This window comes from Mus caroli, unplaced genomic scaffold (assembly GCF_978045245.1).
Source record: "Mus caroli unplaced genomic scaffold, Mus_caroli_1 scaffold_4, whole genome shotgun sequence".
NCBI classification, from domain to species: domain Eukaryota; kingdom Metazoa; phylum Chordata; class Mammalia; order Rodentia; family Muridae; genus Mus; species Mus caroli.
In genome coordinates, this window is record NW_028227259.1 from 40,497,429 (window position 1) to 40,524,024 (window position 26,596).

The 26,596-nt window shown below is 43.1% G+C and overlaps 1 protein-coding gene across 4 annotated transcripts in view; it reads left to right on the forward strand.

The window, feature by feature from the left end:
- Window positions 1–6,677: 6,677 nt before the first annotated feature.
- Window positions 6,678–26,596, forward strand: part of Stx18 (syntaxin 18) — a 93,503-nt gene continuing 73,584 nt past the window's right edge. For 2 of the 4 annotated variants that reach the window (XM_085836653.1, XM_085836654.1), the window contains exon 1: window positions 6,678–6,958. In XM_085836653.1, the coding sequence (XP_085692779.1) occupies window positions 6,791–6,958 (168 nt within the window). In that variant the 5' untranslated portion in view covers window positions 6,678–6,790. The remainder of the gene's footprint in view (window positions 6,959–26,596) is intronic. The other 2 variants (XM_021162409.3, XM_021162410.2) reach the window with 1 other exon arrangement.

A 26,596-nucleotide genomic window follows, 5' to 3' on the forward strand; every position in this document is an offset into this window, starting at 1 on the left:
AAAAGGTTTCAGAGATAAAAAGGTCTCTTTGTATAAAGGCTATGCTAGCCACCCCTACTTCCAGCATAAAGCTGGTTCCAGATTATTCAATAGTCAGGCCACAAAGAATCACACTACCTTAATGTGTGACCTTGGACAAGTCACTTGTGTTCTCATCTGAGAAGGGAAGAGTGTTGGTCTAGCTAATATTTAAGGCCTTTCCAGTCCCAAGTTTCCATAATTCTGTGGCTATCTATAGACTTATCTAAATAATCACAAAGACTACTTCATGCTAGAGAAACACAGTCATAATAAACTAAAGCAAAACCAAATGCCCTTCAGTATCCTGTTGTGAACTATAAAATGTCCCTAAAATCACATTTTCCCCTTGAAACAGGATGTAGGAAAAAATATTTTCCTATTAAATCCTTTTAAAGTGCAAGGGAAAGCATTTATTCTGTGATTCGCCATCCAACTCAATAAAAACGAGAGGATTTGGCTGTCTTAATTACAGAAGACACCGTCAAAAGGCAGAGCGCAGAAACTCAAGCAGGAGACCCTGCTGCCACACCGGCAGCACAGTTCTCGAGTTTTCTGGGGGGACTCTTCAAGGGTGTCTTGAGCAGTTTACTCTGCTATTATGTCAGGGGAACCAGTAAATACGTCTTTATGAGGTGATTTATGAAGCTCCTGGGGTGGAGAAAGCAAGCATCGGAAAGAGGTCACATCAACTTCCAAGCTTGTGGGGGTAAGAAGAGGGGGACTTGAGTTTCAGTGACTTGATTACATCATCGTTGGGAGCTATGTCCTCTGACACGGAGCAAGCAAAGCAGGGTGAGCGTGTGAAATGAGGGAGAAAGGATCAGAAACTTCAGAATGTTCCTGTGTCGTTTAGGTATTTAAAAGTTTCTAGATTCAGCTTTTAGAGAACAGAGTTACTTATTTCTACATTTCTGCAGAATCTAGAGTTTATGTACTTTGGGGCTGGGAGGGGCAGATAGGGACGCTTTCAAATTATATTTTAAAGACACCATACTTCGCATTGTACAGAGGAAACAGCACAGGCATGTTTCAAAGGCCCAGCATGCACACACTTCCCAAGTTAGTTTGGTCTGTGTTAACCCCTTCCCAGCCCAGATGCCCCTAAAGGAGTACAAGCCCAACATCAGCAGCAACGAACAGACTCAGCATTTCTGTCCATGCATGAGCCCAGACACCCACTGAGGCATGGGTGCAAGGGATCATAATGAGACTCAGACATAGAGATTATCAGTATGGCTGATCATCCTATGGAAGGATGAGCCTGTGCTGGGGAGACTAGTGCCTTTGCCTCTTCCCAACTCTCCCTCATAACGTCCTAGCAGGGGATGAGAAGGGAAATGTTCTTAAGATGATAATCCACCAGCTGATCGCTGAATAAATATTTCTGTTGCAGCAGAATAAGGTCACTTCCAAAAATGTCCTGAGCCCCAGTTTCCAACTATGTGTTGCATAACATATGGAATTAAGGCTGATGGTTAACAAGTATCTTAGCTTTCTGCGTCTATAACAAACATCTGATAAAATCATGTTGGAAAGAAAAGAAAAGGCTTATTTGGGCTCACATTTGGAAGTTTTAGTCTATGATAAACTAGTATATAGTTTTGATGCTTTGTGCAAATGTATTTATTTGCGCAAATGTATTCATAGCAAAACTGTTCAACTCAACAGAGAGTAAAGAGAAAAAGAAGTGACTGGGGCTCCTTTTGAAGGCACATGACCAATGACCTATACACTAGAACCTTTTGCTTAAAGATTCCATTACCTCCCAATAGTGCCAAAATGGAGGCTAAGCCCTTACTTTATGGGCCTCTAGAAGAAGTCTATAGAATGCACCCCTCTTAAGGCCAAGACAAAAAGCTCCAAGTTCAGTCAATTAGAAGTGGTAATCCAGATTCCACAGGTTTGAAAATAATAATCTGTACATGTGGCCCAGCAACCAGATGACAGCTGCCAGAAAGGGTGAAGAACATTTAGGGGTGGTCCTTGCTCAGAGGAGTCACACTGGTAGGCATGTTCCTGGCTTTTCAGGGGTAGATCAGGGAAATCTTTTGCCTGAAGTTAAACAGCTAATGACTCAGTAGGGATGCAGATCTAAGTCTTTCTGTCTCTGATGTTTTGTGTGGCTTTCCTGGCATCCTCTGGTAATTGTTCCCTGGATGTCTGAGGTTTTTTAGATGTCCCAGAAAGGCTTGCTAGGTATTAAAATCCTTGAGGCTCCTGCTGTCCTGAAAGACAAAAAGCAAGTATGGAATTCTATGTCAGCTTGCTGGCTGAGCCTCGGTGTCTGGGTACCACAGGCTCGGCAGAGGATACTAGCTACAGCAGTGCTTCTCTTGGGCTCTTCTGAAGCTTTTTGTTCATCAGGATCCACACATGCATGACACCTAGAAATGGACTCCATCAGTCATCGAGTGATCAGCAGCCCTTGGTCACTAGCTAGTGACCCCCACTCAAGTTGTGACTCTCAGCATTAACATTTATTGACTCCAAGAACCAATTTGTCAGAGCCACAGTGAAGACTTGTATAAGTACAAACTTCTGAGACAACTTCTGAAAGATGAACATCTTCAGGGCTGAATTCTAAGCTGTGCCAGGTTATGTGTGTGTACCACAACATTCTATCCTTGCTGGGTCTGTATTCCTGACACCTTACTTGTATAGGAGACTACAAGAGTCTTTCCCCAAGACCAATGCTAATAACAGGAGCACCCTGCCAAGAACCAGTTAGTTGACCTGTGTCACCACATATATTCCTTATCTTCTTACGTGAAAATAATAGAGGACAAAGCTTAGTTGGAGTAATTTTTCAGATAAGCCAAATCCCCATGGTGATTGCTTGAGATATGACTGGCAGAATTCAGATCACAGTTAATGTCTATCACATTTACTGTTTGTAACTCTATCTTAAAACCTATCCACATAGCCCTGGGGTGATAAATGGAGTATGCCCAAGAACATAGATCCCCTTTTGTCCCTGTGATGAGACACTCTTGTGGAGCGCTGCTCTGGTATTGGCTCACCTTCAATTCTGGGGAAAGCTTGCCATTGACTGACCTCTGGAGTGCTTTTGAATGTGTGACAAGCATTTCTTCTTTCTCTGAATGCTCATGGAACTTTTCAGAAGTGGAACACCTTTCCAGAGTGACAAGCCACACCCTAGATAATGCAGTCAGTTGAAGAACTTGTAAACATACCCTCCTCCATTCAAGAAATTCCTTAAAGGAGAAGCTGGGAGTGAGAGCTGTGACACATGCTGCCAGTAATACATGGGCCCTGTGCTGTTGGCCATTGGCTGTCCATTCACTGAGCACTGGATGAAAGGTGTCATTGTTGGCACACTTTCTCACCAGATTAGGCTCATTCTTTCTCTATCCTCCTTTTGAGGATAGGAGTCATGGTCATCTGCAATTCACTGAGAACGGAGGATTGTAAGGAGATGAGAATTTAAAGTCAAGAAAGACACAGACCCAAGGCAGCTGGAGATGGGCTGTCTGCAGGAGATGTGAGCCCAAACAGGGACAGAGGACTGCAAGAGTGTCTCAAACCAAGTGAGGCAGGCACAGGAGAGCCCAGAAAATGAAGTGGGGGATCAGGAGAAAGGTGGGAACTATGGTATGCATTTGTTTTCTGGAGTTGCAGTAAGAGGCAACAACAAATTTGGTCATTTAAGACAACAGATATTTATCTCCTACAGTCTCGGAGGGAGATCAAACTGTTTGAAGACCCACACATTCTTCTGAGGCTCTTAGGGAAGAATGAGTCCCTTGCTTCTTCAGCTTCTAGGGACTGTCATCATTTCCAGGCATGTGGCTACATCTGCCTGTATCTTCATATTCCTTTGCTGGCATATTTATATAGACACCACTACTGACTTTAGGTCCTATGTTGTCATCCACACATGTAACTGGAACGAGGATATATTTAAAGCTCTGCTTGCAAGTAAGTTTTGGGTTCTAATAGCTACTAGATATAGGGTCTTAATATAAAGTCTAAGAGAAATCTAGATATGGACCTAGTTCTTGAACATACACCATTTAAGTCATTACAGGGTGGGAGAAATTCAAAAGAGAGGGAAATAAGCCATAAGGTAAGGGCAGGCGGCCTTTTCTTTGGAACTTGTCAAGTTCCATGTATTCATTTATTTGCCATCATTTGAGGCTGTACAGCCATGGAGTTCACTTGGGTCTCATCTACACTGCAGCTTTCTCTGCATTTACAGATCTATACAGAAAACTTAGAGATTCATGCTCACCTTTCTACCCTCACCCAATTGCACCGAGTACATGGCTCTCACAAGGCACCACCCACCACTACTGTATTTTATGGAGCTCAGCAATTCTTCCTACATAAAACCCCTTCCCACTTATCTACTTCCTAACTTCCTGGACCCCACCAAGGGTCTGGCTTGCTCTTTGTTTCCCTAATTCAACTCCTCCACTTTGTTATGCAAGGCAATTTAATTCTCCTTCCATTTACTCTGCCCCAGGCTTACCTTTGCATAGCCAAAGACTCATTAATGTCTGCATAAAACAAAATACAATTTATGCAAGATGCAAGTCAGAATCACTAGTATAGATTTTGTTCTCTTCTCTCTCTCTCTCTCTCTCTCTCTCTCTCTCTCTCTCTCTCTCTCTCTCTCCCTCCCTCCCTCTCCTCCTTCTCTACTCAAGTTGTATGGACTGTGTTCTTCAGGCATGATGAAGTGTTATACTCTGGGTGTCAAATAATCGTTTACTTCTTTTCTGTTACATGAATATTTCCTTGACATGTATTTCTTTTAAATATGCCTTTAATACTGTGGTTCTCAAATATTTGATTTCAGAAAATTTTTACATTCCTAAAAAATTATGTAGGGCCTTATACAATTGTTGCTTGCTTGGATTTTATCTATTGATAGTTACTATATTAGAAATAAAATGAGCAGCTTAGAAATATTTATCTGCCTAAAGTAATCAGAGTACATCTATTACATATTAACATAAACATCTTCATAGGGAAAATAGTTTTCAAAACAATAAAAGACTCGGTAAGAAGAACTGGCACTTGCATCTTTGCAATTCTCTTTTAAGTCTGGCTTAATGGAAGACAGCTGCTCTGCAATTAGCCTATTGTAAGATCAGTGTCTCTTGGAAAACTCAACCATACAGCTGATTAGAACATGCAAGTGTAAAGGCAAATGTGATCCTAGGATTATTATGAAACTAGCTTTTCATCTTGATGACTGTTAAAAGCCCAATTTTAGCACACATCTTAGTGTGCTCCCTTTTATAAGGAAAACAAAACACAGAGAAGTTGATATTGAACTAAAACTAAACCATGGGGGTCACACTCCTGGACAAGAAACTACAGGCAACTATGGCTGCTGAGAGAGGGAGAGTTAGCCTATCCCACGGAAGAACCCTCTAATTGGTTGTCCAATACAACGTGATTATCCCTGAAGCCATAGACACATACGCAATAACAACAGTTTCAGCAGATTGTGCTGGCATATCCATGGATACTTACACATATATGCAACAATAATAATTAAGGAAGAAGAAGCTATCAACTTGAGATTGAGTTGGGAGACATGGAAGAAATTGGAGGGAGAGGACTTGAGGAGGCTGGAGGGAGAAAAGGGAAGGAGAGAAAGTGACATAATTGTATTTTTAATGAAAGGTGCACACAAAAATAAAATGAACCATGAACCAAATGCTCAGAAAAATTTTATTAGCTGACTTTAGTCAAATTAAGTAACTCTGTTCTCCATTTCATTCTTTCTCTATGATAACTATGATTCAAGAGAGCACCTTTCAAAAGTACTTATTGAGGAGGAACCTAACACGGTATCATGAAGCTCAGAATGCTTCACTTTCGTCTGGCTCTGATAAGTTCCTGCTCTCCACATCCCCGCTCAGGGATCTCTGCTCTAAGCCTTTTCTACATTATAAGTAAGAAGACTGAGGGCATGGTGGCGCGTGCCTTTAATCCCAGCACTTGGGAGGCAGGGGCAGGCGGATTTCTGAGTTCGAGGCCAGCCTGGTGTACTGAGTGAGTTCCAGGACAGTCAAGGCTACACAGAGAAACCCTGTCTCGAAAAACAAAACAAAACAAAACGACTGAGGACAACCATATTATCAACAACGGCAACATCTACTAACTGTATACTAAGAGTTAAACAGCATGAGGACGTTTTATACACACATTCTGTTTAATTCTCTGTGCATTCCAAGAAAGGTGCTGGCTTCACTTTACCGAACTGGCTGAAGGTTGAAGAAGAAAGATCTCTGGCCCCTACCTCTGTACACTTACCCTTTCCTAGCTCCTGCAACTCAGATGGTCATAGTTCATTGTTACTCAAGGCGATCCCTTGATGACAAAAGTCAAAAGTGTGATACTCCCCACCTGTCAACCAAACCGCCCGTCCGTCTATTAAAGAATCATAAGGGGAGCGATCTTTCTAGCTTCCCGATGCTTTCGTTCCTGAAGTCCAGACTGGGAAATCTCCGAGCGTCTGATCCCACTGAGTTTTGCAGCGAGGAGAAACAGGTGCCAATGCACTGAGGGTAGCTAGTTGTCTGGGACGGAGAATTCCGGCTCTGGGTTAAGGCCGGAACCTTTCTCCACTCTCCGCGTTACACGGGCGGAGAGCGGAACCTTTCTTCTATGCTCACAGTTTCCAGGCGGAGGAGTGCGAAATCGGAACGTCCCTCAGCAACCCAGTTCTTGCCGGGGTCGCTAGCTGCTGACGTGTGCTTGACCGGCTTCAGGCCCGGGGTTGCAGGTCGCTATGGCGGTGGACATCACACTGCTCTTCCGGGCTAGCGTCAAGACAGTGAAGACGCGGAATAAGGCTCTGGGAGTGGCCGTGGGTGGCGGGGCCGATGGCAGCCGGGATGAGCTGTTCCGCAGAAGCCCTCGGCCCAAGGGAGACTTCTCCAGCCGGGCCCGTGAAGTGGTAAGCTAGTTGCTATGGGAACGGCGGGCAGGGAGCTGGGGCGCCTACGCTCCGCGGCCCCTGGACCCCAAACTTGGCCCTATCTCTTTAGCTCTCGGTGAAGAGAGGGAGTCTCTAGCAAGACAGAAGAGTCTGTTTCACCGAGCTAACAGCTGGCTCGGGGTGGCGACAGGTTTATTCTCAGGAAGGGACGCATATCTGGGCACTGAAGGAAGTAAGTTAGAGGTGCTTGGATATCCTTGAAATCAGGTTATAACCTTCTGTGGCAGTGAGTTCTCACAGTCTGACACTTCCTGTCGCAAAGCTCACCACTCTCTCCCCTCGCCCTTCCATGAATTTGTTTGAACCTCCTCTTGCTCGTAGGGTTTAATAAAATCCACGTTCAGCTGAACGCACCTTGATCCTTGCCTCCAGGCATAGGTAGGACTCAGTACCTCCTGAGACTGGTTAGGACATCACCAGTGTAGGGTAAAAGCTTTCCCCTTCAGAGCGGCAACACTTAAGCAACACTAGTGTTGTAACAGCCCTCTAAACTGCTTCCTGTTCTCTGAACCCAACCGGCTTCTGTGTCCCCAACATAGGAATCTTTTCCATAAGGGTAGGAACATGTTGACAGTATTTCTGTATGTGCTACTGACAATATTGCTTAGTAAGTATTCTTTGAATGAATGAATGGTTGAACGAATGAACAAATATTGATTCCACTAAACAGGAAAAAAAGATTGTTTGCATTATATCCCTTTGTATCTATGACACTAAGGGTAAATGTTATTTTTGGAGTACCAGGGGGTCATATACAGTCTGCCTGTCCTTTTAAAGACACACACACACACACAATGGCCCAAAGCATTGAAAGGTACAAATCTGGGGGATCTAAACTTTAAGTTTCATTGGTTTTCCAGTAAACTCATCTCTGTTTGGCACATAATCCATTGCTTGATATTTCTCTTTTTGAGGCAGGGTCTTTCCATGTAGACAAGGCTGGCCTTGACCTCACAGAAAGGTGGCTGCTTCTGTCTCCCAAGTGCTGAGATTGAAGGCATGGGTCCTCAGACCAGATAATACTCAAATATTTTATATATATGTATGTATATATATATATATATATGCACACAAGTTAATGAATGGCTGTTTACAGATAATGTTGAAGCACAGGAGGTTTTATGGGTTTTATGGATGGGAGCTACAGAGAGACACTGTGTATGCCCCTCCCTCCAACAATAAGCATCTACCTAGTACTTACTTTCTGACCAGCACTGTTTTAGAGTAACAGGGTTCCACTGTTGAGTTATAGTTACAGTGGTGGAGGAGATACAAACATAAACAAACGCCCTGCCGTGAGCCATGCCGGTGTTCTGTAGGGCACAAGGGAAACAGTGGTTAGTCCCACCTGGGAGAAAGGCATCATGGGACAATGATGTCAAAAACCCATTCTAAAAGAACAGTAGTTGGTTTCATTGCCAAGAAGGCCAGGAAGGGCATCACGTGCTGGCCGTGCTCCTGGGTGGCCACACAGTCAGGAGGACATGGACAGTGTGGTTAGACTTAATGGGCTTTTAAAAAATTGGTGTGTGGTGGGGAGATGGGAACATGGAAGATAGGGGGGTATAGAGGTGAGAGCGGATTTGAAAGGAGTTAGAGGGGGACAGGATAAATATGATCCGAACACATATGAAGTTCCCAATGAATTAAGAAAATATCTTTTTTGTAAAGAGACCAACATGCACAAAGGCATAAGATAGTACCAGCTTAACTTAAGTTGGGCTTGATTAACATAAGAATGTGGGACACTCAGAAAAATAATAAGAGTGTTATGGTAGCCAGTGGGAAATCTAGAAGATCCTTGCAGATCACTCTGCAGTGTTTGAACCTTGCCTTCTAGACCAGTGGTTCTCAATTTTCCTAATGCTGTGGCCCTTTAGTACAGTTCCTCATGCTGTGGTGACCCACTCCACCCCCCAATCAAAACATTATTTTCATTGAGACTGCATAAGTATAATTTTGCTACTGTTATGAATTATAATGTAAATATCTGATATTTGGGTTATCTGTGACCCATGTGAAAGGGTCATTTAATCTCCCCTCAAAGGGGTCACAATACACAGGTTGAGAACCACTGCTGTAGAGAGTCCAATATTATGTAGACAGTGAAGAAGATCCAGGAGACCACATTGTTGTCTTAACCATTTTAGCTATTAGCCAGACTCATGCTATTAGGCAGAGCTTATTTACCTATAAAATGGTTCATTTTTATCCAAAACAGACTTTAAAACGCCAATGGATCCATCTTATATATCATATATAACATGTCTTATCATACAATTTATCATTTTTTTTTAAAATGGTTTTAGAGCTTTATTGTAGAAAGCCAGAGTGAAAGAGAGAGGGTAAAAGAAAGGCCAGCCATGGCCACGTGGAGAGAAAGGGGGTGGGAGGGAGGGGAGAAGGAGAGCTAGAGATGAGAGTTAGAAAGTTGAGAGCTTAAGAGCACCATGTATCATGTTGAAGGAGGCATGTCTCAGGTTGAAGAAAGAGAATGGGAAATAAGGTGTCATGATAGCTGTGTTCTGATCTGGCCAAGCTGTTGTCGCTGGCCGTGTGTGGACGGTGCAGCTCTGGTGTGTGGAGGCTCTTCCTGGGTGGTTTATTAGTGCTGCACAGATTATCAGTCCTCACGGAATGGGTATTTGGGAAGAGAAGAGTTAAGATGCACAGTCCAGCAAGCAGCCCTGTGAGGAGAGGGCCCATGGTCAGTTGGACCTTTCCCTGAGTGCTGAAAATGCATTTTTCACTGTTTTCTCTTAATGGCCTCACAGATGAAGATCCTTGGAAGGTTCAGGCAGCCCCAGTAATGGAACGACAGTGGCACTTCTGAGTTCAAGGTGAAATATCATCAGTGGCAAACACGTGGGACCTGTTCTTCTCACATGCTGCCTCTGACCACAGAAGCCAGCACTCAGTTCCCAGTGGATCCTGTAGCTCAGAACTCCTCAGCTCTGTCCCCTGAGAGCTATTACCAACTATTGGGCTTGGCATTAAGTTGAAATCTGCTTGATAGTCTACTGGGCAATTGGTTAAAAATCAGTTGTATACCTAAACAGAACCATAGGCTTTTCAGGATGTTCTTTTAAAGGTCCTGTAACTCATCTTACTCAGACTAATCATGTTAATAGATGGGAGACTTAAAACTCAGACAGATGCAGTGACTGGCCCCATGCCTTTGCAGTTGAGGTCATGGGCTAGAGCCAGAGGCAGAAGGGTTTTTTATTCCTCTGTTATTGTATCTTAAATATCCACCTACATTTTAAAAAAGATTCCTTTTTATTTATGTATGCATTGCATATGCCTGTGTGACTGTGCGCTGTGTATGTGGGGGTGCCCTCAGGAGGCCAGAAGAGGACATCAGATTCCTGCACTAGAGTTGCAGGTGGCTGTAAGCCGACTGACACGGTGCTGGGAACTGACCTCGGATGCTCAGTAGCAGAAGAGCAGTAAGCACTTCTAATTGCCGAGCCATTGCTCATCCCCACCCAGTCATTTTTAACAAAGTTGTTGGTAGTAGTGTAGCTACTACTACTGAGTGTAGTAGCTCACATAGTTAATGGCTTGATGTGTCTCTCTGTAGCTCCCATCCATAAAACCCCAGGAATGGGCCTGATTCTGTTTGGACCTCAAAACCTGTGTTGTGGTCTTAGGAATAAGGTTCTTTGGTTAGCTAGGTCATATGTCTGCTCCATTCTGTGGCCAGTGTGACCTTAGGAGGGGAGTGCTGTGTCCGAGAATTGGAGCAAAGGGTGATAGACATAATTTCTCATGGTGCCTGGCATGCCTGATATCACCAAGCACGTTGAGTATCCATCCATTACTTATCAGAATAGATGCCATATGGGGGCAGCTAGTCTTCCTTACTAATTTATAGAGGTTTCAGAGACTAACGGAGCTACCACACAGGTCCCTGGAGCCCGGCTAGCAGCCGAGCTGCATGTCTAGAGCAGAAGGGGCTCCTGAGTAGCTTGGAACAGGAAACCAGGAAACGTTGGCTAGTGCTAGGTCTGCCAGGAAGTCACTGCAACCTCTCAGGTCCAGTTACCACATTTAACAAGACTGAGAACTTAGACCAGATAGTCAGGGAACATAAATCACAGATGTTCTGATTCCACGTCAGGTTATAGTGATTCTGAGTTGGTAAACAATGATGGTTTGTTTTTTATTATATCTTAATTTTGTGAAAGTTGAATTTATTTATTGGTAGTTCTTTTAAAAATATTTATTTTACTAAAAGTGTGTAGGGTGTGTGTGTGTGTGTGTGTGTGTGTGTGTGTGTGTGTGTGTGTATCTATCTGTCTGTCTGAGGAGGCCAGAAATTTGTGTCAGATCCCCAGGTCTGGAGTTAAAGGTGGTTGTGAGCTGTCTGCTGTGGGTGCTGGGAACCAAACTCAGGTCCTCTGAAAGAACAGCAACAGCAAGTTCCTTTAACTGCAAAGCCATCTCTTTGCCCCCTAAATTTCATAGAGTAGCCCTGTACCAGGTGACAGTCCCACCTTTCTCTGTCCTCACTTCTCACATGTTCCTCTTGCACTCTCCTGGTGACATCCAGTTGTCACTGCTGTTCTCTCACATTCCAGGCCCCTTCCTGCCTCTGCATCTTTGCATCTGTTGTTTCCTTTATGTGGAACACTTCTCCCAGAATCCACATGGGCTGATCTCCATTAACCTCATGTGGATCAGATGTTTTCTAAGTAAGGCCTTTCTTCCACAACTGTTTTGTATAATATAGCAACAACCTATTTCTCTTGTAACGTTTTGTTGTCATTGCTAGTGGATTGTGTATAGTTTAGTTAGCGTCTCTACTTGACTTTGAGCTCCCTAGAAAAGAGATTGTGGTCTGTACTGAACCCATAGCATCTAGAACATTGCAGGCACATAGGTTCTCAGTGTCCATCTCTTGAATTAGTAAGTACTAATTGGCTGTATCCCTTTGCTTTCCCTTTTGGGTTATTCAGGCTTCCTTCTCATTCTAAAAATCTCAGTCCTAATAGGACTCTTGACTGTTTCAGATGTTGATTTATACTTAGCCCAGCATCTGTTATAAATAGTAGCTTTAGTTTTATTAATGAAGTTCAGGCCTTCTCTTAAGGAGAAGCAGACACAGTGCAAGTTGGGGGTGACTGACAAGTGTAACTGTCCAGCATCAAATCCTCAGGTCCTCTTTGGTTTCCCTTTTAGGAGCTCTGATAGTACAGCCTAGTAAGTGAGTTGGAACCACCTGGATTATTATCTGGAGGGGCTGGAAATAGATTTTACCCGAAATTGGCTGTAATCCTAGTTGAACAGGATTTCATGAGGGAACACACTTCAGAAGCGGCATCTGGTAGCAGGTGCAAAGAGCCAGAGAGAAAGAGGAGGCAGGAGATGGGGCCAGACTCCAGGAGCAGAGGAAAAACTGTGCAGCTTGTAGACAGCAGGAGCAGAGCAGGAGTGTGTTGAATCATACTGATGTAAAAAATACAGGGCAGAAACTGTTTTGCAAACAAAGTGAGAAGTGGTTTGAGTAAAGCTGGGGTGGGAAGAGGCACAGGAAAGAGATAGTCATTAGTTAGGTTTCTTTTATGCCTTTCCCCCTTCTCCTTCAGGACCCCAAGGAGCCAACAAGAGGGCCCAGGGACCCACTAACTGGCCTTTTAACTTCAGATTGCTGTGTCTTTGTGGTTTACAATAACTGATGTTTCCTGTATGTAGAACTCAGTGCCAGAGACACTCATGATGTCAGCTGTGAGCTCTTTCTGTGGATTACCCTTGTGGATTTTGCCCAGGACTTAGGAAGACTACAGCTTTTGAAGCTTTGTTTTTCAGTAACTGGTTTATTCCATTACCTGATTGAACATCTGATATGTGTCAGGCACTGTGTGGGCGCAAAGGACGACAAAAACACAGATAAAGGATGCCTAAGTCTCCTGGGCCAGAATTAGTGGAAACGTCAGAGAGAAAGTAGTAATCTAATTGGGCCAACAAGGTTGAGAACCTTCATACCAAACTTAGGAAGGGAGACTATTGTGTGAGCTAAGACAGTGAGGCACAGAAGGGCTAGCAGAGCAGAAGCAAGACAGGGATGATAAAGGCCATGTACTGGGAGAGGCTTGAGTGATGGAATGTCCCTAGACTTGAGGATGTTCTGGATTGCATAGATGAGGGTACAGCCTTTGGTCTGTAGGCCAGACCCAGCCTGCTCTTTGTGGTTAGTGAAGTGATAGTGTTAATTTCGTTCAAACAGGCTTAAAATGCCTTCATGCCACAGCAACAGCACTGTAGCCTGTGAAAGCCTGCAGAGCTGTGGGGCTGTGTTTGCTGTCAGACCTTCCTGAGGAGTGTGCCTGCTCTAGTGCACACACAGGGCTTTTAAAGCCTGTAACTCTTTTCTTAAAATTGTGTATGTGTGTGTGTGTGTGTGCGTGCATGTGTGCACATGGACATGCATACAGAGGCCAGAAGAGGGTATAAGGTGTCTCTGTTATCATTGTTTAGTCCCTCAAAGCAGAGTGTCTCTCTCAACTTGGAGCTTACATTTTCTCAGCTGGTCTGGAAGGCAGAAAGGCCCAGGACCCTCTTCCCTCTGCCTTCCTTGGAGCTAGGGTTCTAGGCATGCATTAGATACCATGCTTGTTACAGAGGTGCTGTGATCCAAAGGTTGTTTCATAATTGTGCAGCAAGTTCCTTAACCACTGAGCTATCACTGTAGCCCTTGTGACCCTTTTCTGCCCAGAAATCTCTACACAGCTTCAGGTATGTAGATTATAAATTAGATACACAAAGAAAATGTTCACTGATAATCATACATTTTGAAAAATAATTATTTGGAATACATAGAACTATCACTTACTGGGAATGAAAGCAAGTTTTCATACTAACGTGAGTGTTTATTTTTGCATGAAGAGTGAACTCTTGGCTAAGTAATTGATACTAAAAGATCTTGAACATTTTCAGCATTTCTCAGAGTTAATTGATATTTTGAGTTTTAAATTGTCAATGTGGAAAATGCTGCTTTATATAAATATGTAGTACAAAAAATGGCAGAAAAAAGTATGCTTTGGGCAATTTCAGAAATTGTTGGAAATTAAATTTTAACCTGAAGCCAAAATTCATTGAATGATTTTTTTTAAATGAAACTTAATTTGGTAATTCAAACAGAATTTACAAAAAACCAAACATTCTAACAAGATACACTGCAAAGATACACTAATCTAATATTTCCACGCTGAGCAGCGATGGCATTAGGAGTCTTTGTTTTCTGTATTGCAACCCTGGCTCCTGTAGAAGAAAAGTTTGTTCTGTAGAATCGCTGCAGTTCATAACATGCAGCAGTCTTGCCTCTTAGCCTAAAGGTGTTTCAGGCAGTGCTGAAGCATACACAGTGCTGTGCCTTTAGAACCAAGGCTGCAGTGACATTACACACTGTTATGGGGTAAGGGTGAGTGCTGCCAGAGTACTTCATTATGGGTTAAAGTTTGAGTCAAGTTTTGTCCACTTTGCATTCAGAAACTGTTCATTGTTAGCACATTTTTGGTCGCTCCCGTTTCTAATGTGTTGATTAGGAATTGCGTTTTGTTTGGATGTGAAATGCTTCCTTCCTCCCAACAGTCTCATATGGGGGAAACTTGGTCCACAGGTGGTGGTGCTCTTTGGAGATACTGCACGACCTTTAGGAAGTGAAGCTTAGTTGGAGGAAGTTGGCCACTGGAGGGCAGACCTTGTGGGTTTATCCCTGTCCTGTACTGGCCTCAGTGTGTTGCTTCCTTACCCACCAAGATGTATGCAGACAGCTTTATTCTCTCACTGTCATAGACGGGAGCTGCCCTACCATCAAGCCTTCTTCACTGATGGTCAGCAGCCTCTCAATCTATGAATTGAAATAAGCTTTTCTTGTCTAAGTTGCTGTTGTCAAGTATTTTGTTCTCAGTGACAGGAATGTAATATAGGGGTACTCACCTGTGTTTAGTATGCTGTTGGATATCCCAGCACACTTTGTAATCAGTTCTCGAGAAAAGAAGGGAAGGGGACAGGGGAGGAGGTAAGGGAGAATGAGAGAATACCCTAGCTTTCTAGGTGGAAAATTAAGCAATGCTAGTTTACCTTAGCAATCCTTCAGATTTAAGAGAAGGTGCTGGTCACTCATGTCACAATTCCACACAGGAGAGAATAAATCCCAGAGACACATGGTCTTTGGACTTAATTAAGACTACAAATGATAGATGTCTCCTGATGCCAGTTTCCTGGTAAACCTTGATTGGACATTGCAGATGGAACCCAAAGGAGATCCTCCAACTTTGTTGTGCTTAGGTCTCAGAGACTAATGTGTACTAGATAGATAGATACTTCACACATCCAGCTAGCTGCACAGGTTAAGACCTGTCTTACAAATCCAGAACAAATACAAAAACAGAACTGGGCTGATCCTTTTGGCCAATCAGCCTCTCTGGGGTTAAAGCTTGGGAGCTCTGTTTGTCTCATTGTTTTGGTAGTGATGGTTGTATTCCATGCTTCTATGGTCAGTGAGTTGATGATACTCTTCAGCATGATAAGAACAGTGTGAGTGGAGAGCCCTCTTTCCTCCTTTTTAGCTTGCAGAGTGCCAATAGTTCATCATGTCACCTACTAACTTAGACCTAGAATCATTCCCTCCTCTATGACAATTTTAGTAAGATTTTTTTTCCTGTCTAGCCTCTGGTTTCACCTTGAAGGATCAATAATCAGATTTCTTTGCATACTATAAATATAACCATGTCTTATGGATCAGTTAATCAGCCAGCAAGCCAAGCTGTTAAGTCCGAATACAGTTGGACTTCTACTTCGTAGGGTTCTCCTACAGAAAATGTGCATTCATTCAACTGTGGATTGAAAATTTAAAAACTGCTTATGGACTAAACATGCACTGATATTTCTTCTGTCACTCTTCTCTGAGTTATGCAACCTAACAGCTGTTTACTTAGCAGTGAGCTGTATTGTGTTATAAACATTGAAGTATGTAAAATGGCATATTTTGTGCCATGTAATGACTTAAGCTTCTGTGAATTTTGTGTGCATAGGGCCTCTAAGACCTGCCCCTTGTATCGCTGAGAAGGTGACTGTGCCAGGTTGTTGATTTAGTGCAAGCACTGTAACATACTCAGGAGAGCCCACATTTTCAAAAACTAGTCATTGTTGAGTGGCTTCTCTAGGCAGGAGGTCTTTGATTAATCTCAGTTAGTGTTTCACTTTTATGGGTTAGACCTATAATGCCAAATGTATAATGCTGATTATGTTGTGAATAATACAGTTTTAGGATTTGCGAACTTGATGCTTGAGGTTTCTTGTCATGTGGAAAATCCATATGGGCTCCCTCTGGTGGGTGAAAGATCAATGGGGTCTACAAATGTCTGTCATTCCTACATTAGGAACTCCTTTTAATTAAAACACAGATCAGGTGTGGTGGCACACATCTTTAATACCAGCCCTCAAATGGCAGAGGCAAGAGGATCTCTGAGGTCAAGGCCAGCCTGGTCTATATATTCTGTTCCAGGCCAGCCAGGGCTTTGTAGTGAGACTCTGTCTCAAAAAACAAAACAGAATAATGAACAAACAACCTCCTGCCAAACCAAAAAATAAATAAGTTATCTTAAAGAGAAACTCCTTGAAAATTCCTCTTAGAGAGTGTATAAACCCCAAGGAATGAGAGGCAGACTTGTTGAATGAACCTTGCAACTTAAAAAAAAAAAAAAAAACTTTCGAAATAGTTGACATGGTAAATGCTGAGAACTTTTTCTCTCCTGGCTTCTAGTTATCTAAGTCTGGAGATTCTTGCTTGTGTTTCTCCCTATATATTGTGGTCTAGCTTATGTCTGTTTGTCAAAATGTTCTCATCCTGGGACTGGCAAGCCGGGCTCACCCAGTCAACTTTTCCTTCCTTTTTCAAGATGTTTCTATCTACTTAGAGTCAGTGATAAGAAGGCTACTAAAACAATCTGCTGCCTTTTAAGGGGCACCATCTTCAGCTCTGATTTTGTAATCTAAGTAGAAGAGACAAGCAACAAGACATATGACTCATGAGAGCTGAGAAAGGAATTAAAAGTGTATGTTTTGAGTTAGAAGTCCTTTTGGCCCTAGGCAGTAATTAGCTGTATGGTCCTGCAGACCCCTACTCTCTGTACTCATTGTTCTTAATGAGAGGTTGTGCGTACATGGTCCTTGGGAGCCTTTGCAGTAGGATAGTCCCAGGGTTTGTTCAGTTTCTGTCCTGAAATTCCTAGAGTATATTTTAACATTCTTCTTGATGACAACTGTTCATTGCCTTGAGATATTTTCCTCAAGTCCCTCTATGCGTAGAATTTTTCATCCAGATTAAAACAAAAAAAAGATTATTTCAAACTTGGCATTTTTCAAGTTTTTTTTTTTTTTTAACAAATGAATTTAAATAATGGTATGTACTCTCACAATGAACTACTGTCATTAACCTACCTAATTGAAGCGGGTTGTTTTAAAATTTGATCATAAAGGTAGTATATGCTCATTAAGCAGAACAGACAAACAAGAATGGGCATTGTGTGTAACTTTCTAGACTCTTTACTTAAGTGAACATAAGGCTCGTCTACAATACACCCCTGGTTTTGTTTTGCCTTTTCTGTACTCTGTGTTGCCCATCATTTTTCTATGTCAGTATGCATTGCTATATCCCACTAGTTTATTTGGCTGCTTGCCTATTAGAAATGTCTCATAACTGACTGACCTGACTACCTGTTGAAATTTTGATACTAACTGCTTCCAGCTTGGCACTGTTTTAAACAAATGGAACATTTTTACTAAATTTGTTTCAGATTTATCTTAACTTCTTAAAATACAGCAACTAGAAATTTAGCTTGTTTTATGTTTAATTTTTTTCTCAAATAAAAAGTTTGTATGTCCTGATATTGATAAGAAGAAAACGATTACTGGATCATTTGATAGCATGAAGTTACATTAGAACTTCCTGTGAGAGAATATGGAAAAGGTGGTAACTAGTAGGTAGGCCTGGTCACTCAAGCCCATAATTCCAACTCCTGGGCAGCTCTGGCAGGAGAACTGCCACAAGTTTGATGCTGCCTGGGCCATAGTAAGTTCTGTGGAGCCATAAAGAGCAAGTACAGGGGCAGGGGTGGAGGGAAGGGGGGTGGCCAGTATAACAGTGGGTGCTGCCATGACAGGAAAGGACTCTGGCTCTCCTAGGCTTGAGGGTGCTTGTAGCCAGTGTTGTAAGGCAAGCAGGAGTGGGTGGGGTGAGGTTTATGGCCTGATCCTGGAAGTGTACACACACTGGAAGTGATCCTGAATCCATTTAACGGCCACTTTAAGTAGAACAGAAGTATTTACAGTCATAGCAAAAAAGAACTTTTAGCAGTAACTTTGAAAAGAGATGTAAATGACCCAGTTCTGTAGTGATATAGAAGAGCTGGGTATATAGAAAGACACTGAACTTGGGAGGGAAAGCAAGTATTGTAGGGATTAGTTAATCTAAATTGGCTAGTAAGTTTGAGTTCTTTCCCATCAGGATTCTAACAGAACTTTTCTGAGAAGAACATGGAAATAGTTGCAGAGTTCATCTAGGAAGGTAGCAGTGAGGACAGGTAACTGACCTTTTCAAAACAGCAGAAAGGTACGTGCTGGCAGAGCAGGGGTGCTGGCCTTCTCCTGCACAAAGCAGATACAAGCAGATGTGATGCATTCATGAGGGCTTTAAGCCTGGGACTGTGTGCTTAAGAGTTACCATGATTTCAAAGGAGGTAGATAAATCATTCTTAGATGTCTTAGTGTACATACAGTGGAAATGGACTAGAGATTTAGTTAGGAAAGGAAAATAGGAGAAAATGGGAAGCAAATGTTGGCGAAGCTTGCTTCTAGAGGAGGAGAGGTATTCTTGAGTCTGTGAGTTACCAGCACCTTAATGGCATTAATGATCCTGGTCCTGATGATAGAACGTAGGGGAATTATTAGTCAAACATGGCATACTAAAGAATGTATCAGGGTCCAGGAAGAATTCTTTCATTGTCAGGTTCGGTTTAAAGGTCAGTGCCTAAAGTCCTACAGTTAAAACTGTGGGGACAAAACTCCACACTTGAAGCATGGAGATACCCACTAGCTGGAGAAACCATAGCAACTAGGCTGTTGCTACTTGGGTGATGAACTGTGTGTGACCTTGTTTCTGCTTTGGTCATTCAGAATTTCTTTAATGAACACATGCTACTTTTGTATTAAAAGCAGAACAGAAGTGAAGTGCCCAGAAGATGAGATTTTACTTGCAGTAGGAATTGAGGAAGAATTAAAAGCTTTTGATTAGAAAAATGTTATGGTAAAAGGAGTATGTATGTATGTATTGTATGTATGCATATATTAATATGCTATTTAAAGGATGTCTGTGGTAAAGCCTTTTGTAAAGGGAGTAATTTTCCTGTAGCTCACCTGGAGTTTCAGTTCAAATTCTCTTAACCTGCCCAAGAAAATCACCCATAAATGTTGTACTGACCTCTTAGCTTCCTGGCTGTCACTGTGAAAATAAGCCTTGATAATAGCCACTACACCTGAGTACCTACCCTACGTGGCCTGGTGTGGCAGCTGTCATTGACTGTCCTGAAAGCTAAGGGCCTATCCTGTGACGAGGACGAGCTTTACTTCCCTGGCTCATGACTTAGCACTGGAGATGTGAAGGGTGGGGAGAGGGTACCTGTCCCTGGCTGGCCTTCTGCTCCTGAGGGAGCTGCACTCTATGGCCCACATGAGCCGGGTGAGCTTCTGGGCTCTGCTCCTTGATGTATTGTCACATCATTTGTCCTTAGGAGCATAATTTGGCCCATAAATCACATAGATTTGAAGGTACTTGACTAGTTTGGGAGAAATAAAACTACTACTGCTGAACCAAGCTCTTTGGGGGAATCTTTAAATTCCTCCTTTCCTTTCCTGGCTCTGCTTTCCTTGCTGGCTCTTTTTTGAAACAATTGTCTAGCAAGGGCTTATTTCTTATAGATGATGTTGACAGTGATATATGTGCTGGGAGACTAGGAAAAAACATTGCTAAGAGTATGCAGTAGTTGAGGCAAAGGATCCCTAGTCCTGAAGGCTCAGTTTCCACTCTAGCATTGTGTTCTAGGATAAGATTAAGAAAACCACCAATTTCCTGGCATCTGAAAGGAGACATTTATTTAGCCTATGATTGTGCCATGCTCGTGTATTTGGTCTTGAGAACCCAGCAAAGAGAAGAGGTGAGTTCTCATGGACTTCTAGCCTAATGGGGACTTAAAGTAAACAAATACCCGCGAGACTTTGGCAGGAAATCAGAGTTGTCTCAGGTACTCCCAAGGCGCCTGTAAGTGATTAGGCAAAGTCACAGGGGGAACTTTTGGGGTTCAGGGGACAAGAGATTACTTCTGGGTGAAACTGAAAGGCAATTTTGGGGAAGAGGTGACGAGTAGGTTTAAAGGCTCATACATTCTCCATGTGTGCGAATGAAGAGAGGGGAGACCAGCTAGGAGTTAACAGCAGACTCCAAGGTGCACTCAGGATGGCAGTGCAGACTGAGTAAAGCTTAGCTTAACCAGGACGAGGATGAAGAGGCTGTGGATGTGCTGTGTAGCCCATGGCCCCTGGGATCCACTCTGTCTGGGCCCCGTCCCTTTGTCCAGGATGCTTATTTTAATGGCTAGCATGCCAGCATACCCTTGCTTCTGTTGGGAGGCAGCAGGAGGAAGTTCCTGTGGTAATGGTAGAAGGCTGAATAACAGGAGATGTATTGTATACCAGCTTTGTATTCACAGCACATGATTCCGTTTGGTATCTGTCAACCACCTAGAGCCTTCCTTATGTATATCAAACATCTTGTATATCAGGATGGGTTTAGCTAGTAGTGTGATAGCAGCCAGCCATGCTTAGGGCTGCATGACAGACCCACTCAAGGTGACCCTGGAAGACAGTGACAAGGGGGAAACCCCATGGTGACTAGCACTTTGGACAATTCATCTCTGTTTCTCTTTTTAAGGTGAGTTTTGTTTGATCTCTGTTTTGCTCCCTTCCTTTCTAACTCAGCATTGCAGAGGAAAAGTCAAGTCCTTTGAGCTTCAGTGTGCTTTTTCTCAGTGATAGGGCAGTTTATACTTTTCTCCCAAATCCGACCTGAAAGGTTAGAGGTGGTAAATGGCTCCATGGCACACTGACTATAAATCTGAGCTGAAGTGGAATCTGTAAGCCATTATCAGATTCCAAATCAAGCTCCTGTGGCCTTCTCCAGTTTTTGTTTCAGTGAAAGTGTGTTTTCATTCTGTCAGTGGACAGTTCACACACCTACTATTAAAGGAGCATTCACAGTGAATACTTGATGTGAAAGAGACTAGTTAAATACTTCAACTCCAAGGGATTCCATTAAAGTAATAAGGAAATTACATTTAATTTTGGATGGAAGAAAAATTTTTAATGCCATTGCTATTAAGCATTTATCATCTACATGCCATGTTGGTTTCTGTGAGTGAATTCCTGAAGCACAGTTGGTCTCTATATAGGTAGAAAGAAAATATTTCTGCCGAATGCGTAGTTTGATGTTGCCTTCTTAACTGTGGAGAAAAGCATACTTCTTCAAAGAATAGAATGTGATGGTTGATTGGAAACTTTTGGAGCTGCAGTTTTTAGTTCTACCTCCTGAAATAAGAAAAAAAATATATAAATGAGTCCCCAGATGAAGGCGTGGCGGGGTACTTCACAGCCCTAATTGACTCCAGACACAGGCCTCGATTTGTAAGCAAGCTGTGACAAGAGGAAGTAAAACTAAATTAAGAGTAGGAAGGGGAGAAAGATCTGGAGGAGAGGTGATGAAGTTTTTGAAAGCTTCTAAATGTGTGTCTGTAAGTGATGGGAAGGCTGCAGCCATGTATCCGTTATGTCAGAAGGGGAAACCTGGAAACGTCTCAGTCCAAAAACAGACGCTCTCGCTTGTTTAAGGATCTGTCTCGATGCCCATTGCTTGGTATAGTCTAGAGAGTTCAGGTGCTTGCTTCTGGACCTGACTAGCAGCGTTGCATCATCTGTTGGGAAGCAGAGGACAAGGTATCTTGGAGGCCAGCTTTTTCTGTTTACACTTTGACATTGTGACATTGTTGTAGATCATGTAAATGAATGTCCAGATGTCAGCTGTCCTCAGTGACCACAGCTGTCCTCAGTGACCCACATCTGTAGTTTTCTCAATTATTTTCCCCTTTCCTGGTCATCCCTGTTGGCTTAGTGACCTGAGCCCAGGGGACAGGCAGGCTCTTTGTCCCACTTCTGTTATAGTATAGAGCACATGGTTTGGTGTTTATCTAGAAGCAAAAGAAGTTAATGAGCTGCAGCTTTTCCCCTCATGTCCATTTCACTGTGGCTCTATGAGTTCAGGCCCTGGACCTACAGCTTGAGCTTGTGGGAAGCATCAGGCCTTTCATCTCTCTGTAGCCAGTCCACTGTGCAGAGAACGTAATGTTCATCATCTTTCTTTTAACTCAAACCCCTCCATTAGTGCCTAATTCCCACAGGACAAGCTCTCAGTTACTTAGCTGGCATCTAGAAGGCTTTATAAAACTACCTATGTCCTTCCAGGGTGAGAGTTCCATGCTTCTCTGATGGTCCTATCAGCTTCAACCAAGCTTCCTGTTCATAATCCCGGGAATCTGCCTTCCTGTCCCCCTGCTTGACTGCTGCTCTTTCTCCTGTCTGGACCACTCCTCTCCTTTGCTTTCTCAAATTTGACTTACCTGTAAGACTAGCCATACTCTAACCTGCACTGAAGTGGAGCCCATTGCTGGCTGCTTTATTTATTAAGTGAGGGACTCTTTCTGGCCTGTAACATCCTTTTTATTATTGCTATATGTAATTTGTTGATCACACAAAAGTTAACTTTCAAGATGAAACTGGACAAGTACTGTTGTATGAATTCTGCATGGCAGTTGTTACTCTGGGTAATGGAGATGCAAGGAGAAGTCAGGACTCTGCCTTCATGTTTCTCTTTCCTTTCAGAGGATGTAAACAAATGGTCCTTATACCTCCTTGTACGGCCACAGCCTAGCAGAGTCTGGCCTATAGTATGGTCTCATTACATGGTTATGATTATTGATGAATCAAAGGCTCTCCCTGGATATTTGTTTATTGTTTGACCAACAGGGATAAGTTCCCCTCTTCAAAGCCATGGAAGCCCCTTTTCATTTTGCCTTTCCATCCTCAGCAGTTCTTCCTGCAGCATGGCCCCATCGCCTGCCTTGGGTTCAGACTGAATTTTAAACCAGTTTTCTGTCCTCCTCCTCTCTGGGAGGCTGGCAAGCAGTTCAGTCCTGTCCTCACTAGAAGCTCTCCAGCCTACCAGACTGCCTCCAGGAGGAGCTTCTCAGATTAAGTTAGCCCAAAGCCTCTCCTGGTCTTCATAAAACCATTTTGTTGTTGTTAAAGAAGCAAGCATTTGTGTTTGTTTTTAACTTCCTCTTCCAACTCTTCATAAAACTTAGTCCTTTTCATAATACTGCTAAAGGGTCACTCTACAGGGGGCTGATAGACACTGTCAGGAATGGAAGGCATTCTTTTAAAATCTCTTCTAGTATGCTGTTAGCCGCCTGCCTCTAATCTTGTCAGGTGTAACCTGGGATCTACTCTCACCGCTCAATGCTTGTTGTTATCCCCTCACCTCCCACTTCAGTGTAGGTTAGAATATGGCTGGCCTTACAGGTAAGTCAAATTTGAGAAAGCTGAGGAGAGGGAGTGGTCTAAGCAGGAGAAAGAGCAGCAGCCAAGCAGGGGGACAGGAAGGCAGGTAGATTATGATGTTCTTTAATATGTACCTTGATTCTTTTCTCACAAACTAGCTTACATTATCAGGAGTCCTATGGTTACATATTACTAAGATCTCAACACAAATCAAATTGGCTTAGATGATCAAAAGATTTTATGAATTGATACTACCAACTGGCTGGATTCAGTTGCCCTAACAATGCCAGTACATGGTGAGTTTCCTTTGTTCCCTCTTGTCAGCCTTTCAGTGTTGATACTTCTCCATAACAGTTTTTGTTTGTTTCTGTACTCCTTTTTCAGGTCACATGAGCCTTTTGTTTGTTTTGTGTTTTTTTTTTTGAGATGGGGTCTTTTTGTGTAGTCCTAGTTGTTCTGGAACTCACTATGTAGACCAGTCTAGCTTTAAATTCACAGAGATCTGCCTCCTAGCACTAGGATTAAAGGCATACTCCATGCCTGGCACCGTGGGTCTTTTTTATTCTACCATAAAAACACAAACATTAGCTTTGGTACCCTCTTAAAGACCCCCCCCCCCACCCCCCGCCGCCATAAGCCCTTGCTTTGTGGTAGCCAAACAAGAGCCACTCTGTCCTTGTAGCACCCACACAGATGCTAGGGGCTCAGCTAGTTGAATCAAAGGCCTGTCCTAAAGTGTAGGCCTCCCTAGGAAATGGATAATCTGTGCATGTGGGCCATTTAGCTCCCAGATCTCTACCTGTAGTCTGTCACTGCAGAGGAGATGGGGGAGCTCCTCAGAAGGAGCCGTGTGTGCATAATGGTGGCAAAAAAGCTGTGCTACATTCAAAGGTGTGCCTCCTCGCTCCCTGTCAGACACATTGTTCCTCTGAACTGAGAGTTAGCTCTGAGAAGTAGGTCTTCCATTTCTCACTCCTGTGCTCTTGTGTTTGAGCATCCATTCTGTCTAGCAGGCTGGCACTAAGCAGTATCATCTCTGCTCTTGAGCATAGTCTAGTAAGGACAGACAGGCATGAGGGTCCATAAGGAAAGCCTGTTGTGGTAAGTGTTGTCACACAGTGGCAGGCAGCAGAGGAGAAGGGAAGTACTCACACAGAGGAGCTGCTTCTCAGCTGGACCTTACAGAGTACAAAGGGATTACCCTAACTGTGAAAGGAACAGCTTTCTCCTGAAGGCTCATGGGAACTATCAACCATTTCTGGCCGGGGACTGACACGGGCAGATATATAGTTGGGAGCTCATTCTGCTGCCTTTTGTGGATCAGGTTACTGCGAGGATGATGACCTGGTCAGCCACCACAGTAACAAATTTAGGTAAACCTCTTTTTTTTTGGAGGGGGGGGGTGTTCAAGACAGGGTTTCTCTGTGTAGCCCTGGCTGTCCTGGAACTCACTTTGTAGACCAGGCTGGCCTCGAACTCAGAAATCCACCTGCTTCTGCCTCCCGAGTGCTGGGATTAAAGGCGTGCGCCACCACACCTGGCTAGGTAAACCTCTTAAAGGCCTGAATTAAGTCAATAATTTTAGGGACAGAAGATTGAGTCAGAACATGTCTGACAGGAAGTAAGCTCCGTTGGATAGAAGAGGTGACATTAAAGATGCCATTGAGGTTTGGTTGCAGTTGGAAGTGACTCAGTGGATGCTATTACATTTTGTGCTATTATCTGAGGTACATGGCCGCAATCAGGTGACACATTGGTCAGGTAGCTGCGAAGACAAATGTGTACTTCAAGAGTGGTTTCTATCTGGGGACAAAGACCCAAGTGACATGAATATAAATGGTGACTAGACTTTGGAGAGTGAAGAAGAAAGGGCTTGGGGTAAAAATTGTAGGGAAAGACATTTGAAAGGTCATCAGCGCGTAGGATACCCGCAGCATTGGCTCTGGAGCAGGAAGGCATGCCACACGCTCCAAATAACACACAAGTTAGTTCTTGATGAATGTGGTGTCACCTAAGGTGGCTTACAGCATGAGGATAATGACAGGGACCCTGGAGTCCTCTGTTCCTGGAGAGTGATTTGTGGCCAAGTTACTTATTAACTCTGCTTTCCTCCTTGGTGTAGGTGAAGAGAGTAGTTTTTAATTGAGGGAATTAAACTGAGTAAAGGCTTTGAAAGTGCTCAGCCTAGACAACAGCTGTGTGGGCCACTCTGCATATGTAACTCCTATCTCTGCCTTGGACTACCAATCTAAGTATGGAAATAGCTTATTTGGATGTAAATGTATTTGTTGTTCTGAAAACTGGGTTTCCTGTTCAACTATGCATCTGGTGCCTTGAAGTCTTCTCAGATCATGCATTGGTTTTTGTTTGTTTGTTTGTTTTTGTTTTTCCTGCTTGTTATCAGTTTGACCATGGGTGTAGATGTGATCATCTTTTGTTTCTTCTACATTTTATGCATATTTTTATTGTTCCTAATGCTTCATAGTATACAGTTTCCTGTCTTTCCTTCCTGCCTTCCTTTCTCTCCTACCCTTTTCAATTTCTTTCCTTAGCATCTTTCCTAAAACTGGCCTGCTCCATTAGTTGCCCACATTGGGCCATGTGTGGTATATTACTTCTGTCAAGCTACGTTCCTCATCCATTTGTAGACACTGGCAATAGTTTTGAGTCTTCTCCATCAGGGAGAATCCAGAATCTGAACTTGCCGTCTTTTCTTCCTCTTCCATTTTCACAAGTCGATGTCTTAAACCCCTGCCTGGATCTGTGTGCCCATAAATAACCTAAGCAGCATGAAACTGGAATCCAGTTTAAAGGAGAATATCGCACCAAGTCCATTAAGTTTTGGTCTTTTTTGATCCTAGATTAAAATAGAATGGTATTCAGAGTGTGAATATGTTGCTGAATCCCTAATACTCATTGAGCCTGGCA